The sequence below is a fragment of the Anopheles aquasalis genome, chromosome 2 (assembly GCF_943734665.1).
Source record: "Anopheles aquasalis chromosome 2, idAnoAquaMG_Q_19, whole genome shotgun sequence".
Lineage (NCBI taxonomy): Eukaryota > Metazoa > Arthropoda > Insecta > Diptera > Culicidae > Anopheles > Anopheles aquasalis.
The window spans coordinates 75,468,147-75,475,646 of NC_064877.1; the positions used below are offsets into that span (position 1 = coordinate 75,468,147).

A 7,500-nucleotide genomic window follows, 5' to 3' on the forward strand; every position below is an offset into this window, starting at 1 on the left:
GCGAAACAACAGCAACAACAACAACAACGCTATACTTATCGCTCCAAGGGGCGTTCGTCGACGACGACGACGTCCGTCCGTCCGTCCGTCCGTCCGTCCGTCCATTTGTTCGTTGTTCTTCATCATCTTTCTGTCCAAAAAAAAAACACGTTATTACTTTCCTGGTGATGCTTTTTGTGGAACGAACAGACCAAGCCAGCGATCGAACGAACGATCGAGCCTTTTAATGCCCTTCTCGCGCACCCAGACGCATGGCGAAGACGAAGGAGGAAGGAGGGTGTTCCCATAGATCCTCTTCAAACAATCCCAACAACCCCTCGCTCGTTGTGGCACCTGGCACGAGGGAATGTCTGGTCAATCAAGAGACTCGAGGAACGCGGAACAGATGCGGAGTTCGTGTTGCTCGAGAAGGGGTGAAGGTTAAGAAATTTTGTGTGTATAATCGCCGAGAAGGTGAAGGTGGAAAGGGAAGGGCTCTCCCTCCTTCCTTCAGTTGCCTGGCTTTTCACGGAGCACGCCGAGAACGACGACGGCGACGACGACGACGACGGTGAGATGATGCTTCAGAACACGAAGAGGAACGAAGCGTTCCAGTGCCAGAGACGAAGAGTGGGACGAGAAAAGGTGAAAAAGTTCGTTAATTCGAAAAGAAGGTCCGTCCGTGTTGTCTGTCTGTTGGCTTGGCATCTTGGCTGGCTGGCTGGCGTGCCTGGTGTTGGTGGAGATGATGCTTGAATTTATTGAAAACTCATATTCGATTGATTTTGATTTATGATTCGAGCAGCACCACGAGACGATCGACGATGTATGCTCTGCAACTTGCTGGTAGAGGGAGGCCAGAGGTAGAGGAAGGCCACAGGACCGAGGAGAGGGTCGCCAGTGTCGACCTTGTCCGTGGTGAGTTGGCGCGCGCCACAGTCAGCCCTCCAGCCCAACATGTAATGAGAGGAATACCCGAATAGGAATAGGTTTCTCGCCTCAATTCCAACGCCCTCGAGGGACAGGGCAGCAGAGGGAATATGAAGTGAAAACAATTAATCTTTGTTCCTTTGGCGGGGGCAACATGCGTGCATGTTGCTTGGCGAGCTCTCCCTGTATCCAATGACGCTCGTTTTGATGCCCGATTCGAAGAACGAGGGATCCATTAGGAGGCAACAGCCTGAGGCCAGGTCAGGTCTCCCACCTTCCCCTCGAGCGTGTGTAAAACACATTTTGGAAATGTTTAATGAACGTTACCGAGGCACAACGGATCGCCAGAGGCTTCCATCGCCAGACGGACGGTCCCTAATCGTGGAGAATGTCTTCGAGAGAGCAACAATCACAAACCACGGGCTGTGTCTGCGTTTGGCAAAAGACTCCCGTCGCCTAATGATAGTTTAATTTGGTGAAAAGCAGCAGCATCTCCCATCCTGTGGACGATCTGGGAATGTCCGGTACAAATTAAATCAAAAGCACGATCTGGCTCCGTGCGTCATCAACATCTCTTCATCGTCGCGCGGGGGCCTCGTTTGTCAATATTTGTGCAGACATCGCGATGATGATGATCGTGCGTCATTTGAGTCGCGCTCGAGTTCTCAGCGCAGTTGTTTTGTTTTGTTTGTTTGTCGCTTGCTTCCTAGACTCGAGCTCATCGCTTAACCAAGCGATCATTGGCTTGATGAGCCCAGCACAATGAAACCCTCAAGATATGCCCCCTTAACTCTCGGACTCTCTCTCGGTGTGGTTCGCGTGTGATGCAAGAGAGATTTCTGTTCCTCATTACAAAACAACGACCGACAACGAGACATGAGGCAACAATAGGCGGCAAGGTGCTGGCGATGTAAATGCAAAAGTTCCATAATCGATTGGAGGAGGTGTAGGAAGAGAGCTCGCAGACACGCCATGCGGCCCACGGTTCTTTGCTATCAATACAGAGAGGGTGTTATCATCGCTACCCCACAATAGGTGCCCTACTGGTGCCTCTGGTTTTTTGTACTCTCTCTCTCCGTGGCCACTACCGCGTATTACACCCCTTTGGGAAGCCTTGACGCGGTGGCGCAACAATCGCAAGTGCATTTTTACACGTACGCCATCGTAAGGGGGAACAGAAGATGTAAAGACCGGCTCACCGGCGATGTGTACTACGTGTTGCATTTCACAGTTTACACGGATGTTATTGCTTACCCTTCGTTTGCGGCATCATTTTTTTTTTCGTGCGCGTTTGCGGTTCGACTTTTTTTTTCGCGCAACGCGAGATTGTTTTGATAAAATAGCAACCATTGCCACTCCTCGCCTCTACGTCCTCTATGATGGAGGTCTTTACGTGGAGGTCGTTCGTAGCATCTTGACGCGTAGCATCGCTGCCGTTCATTGTGCTTTGATGGATGCAGATAATTAAAGGGATACGAGATGAGATGGCCATAAAATCGTGCCACCAGGAGCAGCATCGTTTTACATACACAAAAAGAGCGAACCAGCGAGCTGCTGAACAGCTGAACAACTCCAGAACAGCGTCATCCTCGTCCACCATCATCATCATCATCAGCAACATCATGACGGGGGAACGAGCAGAGTGAGGGGCGCGCACGTGTAATTACATTTGGCTACTGGAATTTGAAAATTATATTGTCTGTCCCTGTTTCGTGTGGCTCACGAACGTCGATCGTCGATCTCGTTGTTATTCTTTTCTTCCCTTTTTCGGGACAGCAGCGGGACGGCCGCATCCTGCTAAAAGCCGTCCAACAGCTGCATTCCTCAGCAGCAGCAGCAGCAGCAGCACGGAAGCTGAGCAAAAGCTAAGAGACAACGATAAGATGCCGAGGAAGAAGCCACTGCGAGATGAAGAAGAATCGGTAAGAACCGATTCTTCTCGCTGCCTCTCTGCCCTTCTACCGGTGTTGACCGGTGTGCGTGGTTATAATCACTCTCCCTGCCACAGCGGACACGCACAGATTCATGGGCCTCGAAACGTTCCATGTCCCTTTGTGGCTGGTTCTTTTTTTTTTTTTGGGAGGCCTTTCTAGCTGCCTGGCTTGCCAGCCCTACCAGACACCGGGGGCCGCGCGTATAACAGGTTGTTATTAGCATTAAGTCAATCGACCAGCCCGCCAGTCATCGCTGATTTCTGGTTTCTTCTGGTTCCTGGCCGCGAGGGACAACCCTTCAAGGGGGTTGGGGCGCGTGTGGCCACATGGCCACATCATCGTCGAATCCCTCGACTCGACGGCGACGTCTTCACGCTACCGGGCTACACCACAAAACGAAATTCGGCACGAACGCGCCAACCAACGAAAAGCTGGTTTTTCTGGTTCTTCTGCTCCATCGAGCGTCGACGAAAGCGATGTTCTGTGAGCGTTTCGGTAATCGAAGCAAGCGAGTAAGCGAAGCCATCTTTGATTCGCGACTCGTCCCCGGATCGGTTCTTACCGATTCTTAGCGGTTACGTCACTTTCGACAAGAGATTTATGCTGAAAGGGACAAGGGTTCTGCCGGTGGCTTTAAGCAGCTATTCGAGTGGTTCCGTAGCGAGAAACGAATCGACACCGCGGTCAGCCACATTAACACGGCTTTCCAGGCAGTCCACCAGGTCCAGATCCAAGCAGCAGACAATTTGGCAAACCATTTGGCAACCAAGAGCTTAAAAGAAAGAAGAAGAAGAAGAAGAAGAAGAAGAAGAAGTAGAAAGATTAAAATTGAATACATAAACTCCTGGCTGGCACAAAACAAAAACGGTGGCAGGCGGACACGAAGAATGGACACCCCACTCACAATTCCACCTCACTCCCTCTCCTCCGACACGGCCACAAGACAGGAAGCCACTGCGTTGGCGCAAAAAAGGGCTCCAAACGATCGCTCTCTCCTTCTGTCTTTAACTTTTTGGTCGCAAATCCCGTGTTACGCGGACGCGCTCCCCGCGCCACACAAATCCGTGCTCGGGAGCGCGCGCGCGCACACACCCGAGGGAAGAAAAGACTTGGGCGCTGGCTTAAGCGATGAACCCCGTTCCTGTTCGCGTCGCTTCTTTTTCCTCTTCCGCGCGCGCGCACGCGCTTTCGCGACCGTCCATGTTTTGGTCGTGTTACGTTCCAAGCCTGGCCAAGCCAGGCCAGGCCAGGCCTTTGGGGCTGGCTGGCACACTTTGGTGGCACACACCAAGACCCACGGCATCATCATCATCGTCGTCGTCGTCGTTTTGCTGGCGGAGGCCTCGGAGACCGAGATAAATAACACGAAAAAAAAAGGGAACGAACGAAAACGCCTGGCCACTCGCCGGGCAGCTCGATGGATGGAGAAGATGGAGTGGGAAGAGGGTGGGGTGGTCCAGAATTATTTATTTTTATGGTTGGCCATATTTTTTGGTCCCTCCCGTCTCTCTCGCTCTCTCGCCGTTAGTTGGAGTTTTTGGCGCGCGAAAGATCGCTGTCCTAGCGGATCGACATCCTCTCACCTCCCTATCCCTGCACACCGGGAATGTGCCCTTGTTGTGGTGGTGGTGCTGGTCTTCAGTGCCTCTGGCAGCCGGCTGCCGGCTGTCGAAGTTCTCTTTCTGGCTTTCTAGTGTCAGTTGGCTCGCTGGCTGGCTGGCTGGCTGGACGCCGTGTGGCCATTACTTCTCGATCATCGGCTGGCTCGGTGGTGATACCGAATGGTACGGTGAAGCGAACAGGCGAAAACGACGACTCGAACACGACGCGACCAAAGGGGCTCGCTTCGCTGACGCAAAAAGAAACTCACGCGCCAAAGGGAGCCCGGGCGCAACCGCAACAGGAACGCCGCGCCACGTACCGTGGAGGGCGCGATAGGAGCATGAAGCAGAGAGAGAAAGAGAGATAGAGAGAGAGGCTGAGATAGAAGAGGAGAGCGAGAAGAGGAGCCCGTGGTTCGTGGCGAGCGAACGAGCAAAAGAGAAACGTCGGAACAAAACGGAACGAAACGGATCCACATTCCATCACCGGTTTTATAACCCGAAGGGATAAAATAAGTATATACGACGGCCATGCCATGCCATGCCATGCCATGCCAGGCCCCAGACCAGGGGGGGGAAAGATGCCTGATCAAGATGATGGTGCTGCTGCAGCGCACGGAAAGCGGAGCAGGATGACTGCGCTCCGGGATGATGTAGCTTTCAGGCCACGGGTATTAAGGTCCCGGCCAACCCGGCCGCTTACCTTCCTTCATTCCCCAAATTTGTGGTCTCGCAACAGACACGAAGGATCCCTCCAATGGAAGAGAGAACGAACGGGGAAAGGAGGGAGCGACGTTGGAAACACACAAAATCCTTCGTTTCGTGGGCACTCCACCACTACCTTCCACCTTCCCCCCGTTGTGTGCCACGCTTTCCCGAAATTTCATCCCCGAAATTCCGGGCATTCACGGCCTCAACTCAACCAAAGCATCATTATGCTGATTGTGTGGTGTTGGTGGTGGTTGGATCGGATTTAACGATCCCTATCTCTCTCTCTCTCTCTTTATCTTTCTTTTTCTCTCCAAGGGAAGGGAGATGCTTTAACGTGTGTGCTGCGCTACTGCAGCAGCAGCACCCGTGGGTTTTTGATATTGAGATGGGTCGTGGATCGTTCGCTAGATCGCCCTCCTCGTCAGATCGCCGTCGCGTCCTTGGGTACTGTGAGTGTTAAATCTATTCTAAACCTTCTAATTGAAGACACTGTCCTGGAGAACGACATTGGAGGAAGCGACGCCTACCAGAAACAGACGTCCGCCCGGTGATCCAGGTTCGCCTTTAATGATCCACCATTTTCGCTCTGTCTGCTCGGTGCGTGAACGACACGCAACCCTCCCATCAACCGCTGGAACAAACAGCACCAAGCAACATAGTTGCAGATGCGAGACACAGCCCACAAATCCACGCACCAGACTCTGGTGTGCCACAGGATGTGTCAGTCACTTCACTTTTGCTGCTGCTGCTGCTGCTGCTGTTGCTAGAACTAAATTCTAACCTTAATCATGGCCCTTACATGAGTGCAACTTTGTAAAGACTAACGATTTCATTCTTTCATTCCCTCTCTCTTTCTCTGTTTGTCTCTTTTGCAGGAAATATTTCGTAAAGGTTACTGCAGATGGTAACGATGCAGCATGCGAGCTTTTTGCACCGTCAGCGCACCCTTAGAGGTTTGCGCACCACCTTCCCGCCCACTGCCTCCGGGTACCAGATTTCTAGCTTTAAAGTAAGTTTTGCTCCAAACTCACCGATGGCGAAATCCAACAACATCCCTCCTTTTCCTTCTCCTCCTTTTCCTCTTTCCTAATCCTCCAGCGTACTGCGCCTCAAATAGCTTGTCGATTGGAATTCGGAATTCCACCATTTCGTAGTTCAGTCTCGCGTCAGAAGAGCAGGCCAGTGCGAGGTCATCCAGTTACCGCGCCGCATTTCGTGCGCCTTCTTCGATGGTCAATTCACGGTCACAGCGAAAGACCGCTCTGTCCGCACGCCTTGGCACATTAACAGCTTCCGTTCCGTCGAAGCGACGTAAAGGTTGACTTCGAGCGAGCAAACGCTCGCGCTCGCGATCACATTCGATCAAGTTCTTCGTTGGGGGGGGGGGGGGGGGGGCTGGTGTTTTTTTTTTGTCAGTTTCTTTTTATAGAGGGCACCTGTCCACGGCATGTGCGTCTCCGGTCTTCGGTCTGGAATGTGGGGTTTTTTTTTCTTCTATATTGTCTTGAATGTGAACTCGTAGAAGTCTGCGCGTCCTTGTGTATGATTAGTCGGACGAACGTAATCCGATTAAAACGAGCTTTCGAGAAGGAGAAGGAGGAGCAGGAAGTCCTCTAAGCTTCTCTTCTTTATTATTACTTTTTTTGTGACCAAAAATTCCTCCAAAATTGGGGACTGGCGCCAGTAAGTACCCCTGAATCGGTTATGACCGGCAACCGGTGTTCGAAAGCTCTAATTTAGACGTTCCCCAGGGATTTCCGAGCAACCGAACTTCAGCCCAAACTCAGAGGAATTCCGTCGCTAGTCGACATTGTCCTATACCATCCCTTACAATCCCTCAGTGGTGACCGATCTTGTGGCGATAGATTCGGCTCTTTCCCCTTTTTTCGGGTACCTTTCGAACCACTCCATAATCGAATCAATTAAAATTCCATCCCAATGACCCCATTAAATGGCCTATGACCATCATAAATCACCCCGGGCCAAGGGGAAGGGGTTCGGAACATTATGTGGTCACTCTACAAATTTCACTGCAGCCGTGCCGTTCCTTGGCGTACCTTATGACTTGCCAGCAGTGAGCCGGGGCCGAGTTTCGATTCGGCGAGGCTCTATCTCTCTCGCTTGACAGCCTCGAACCGGGGTTTGTGTTGTCCACTACTAATCCACCTTCCTGTCCTCCTATTTCACGCACCCCCTCTGCACCCCCCTCGCAGTCGATCGTTCCGCTAACGTTTCCCGTCTTTCGATCTCTTTTTTTCTCGCTCTCTCTCCTTCCAGATTATTGGGAACGCCGCAGCCACGCACACTCTACTTCCTAGTCGAAGCAAAAAGTCGCGTACGCGAAG

The 7,500-nt window shown here is 52.0% G+C and overlaps 1 protein-coding gene across 1 annotated transcript in view; it reads left to right on the forward strand.

Annotated features, from left to right (window-relative positions):
• Window positions 1–7,500, forward strand: part of LOC126572998 (protein expanded) — a 40,909-nt gene that overhangs the window by 20,647 nt on the left and 12,762 nt on the right. The window contains exons 2-3 of the mRNA XM_050232753.1: window positions 6,031–6,164; window positions 7,433–7,500. The exon at window positions 7,433–7,500 is cut by the window's right edge and continues 78 nt beyond it. Coding sequence (XP_050088710.1) covers window positions 6,073–6,164; window positions 7,433–7,500 — 160 coding nt within the window. The 5' untranslated portion in view covers window positions 6,031–6,072. The remainder of the gene's footprint in view (window positions 1–6,030; window positions 6,165–7,432) is intronic.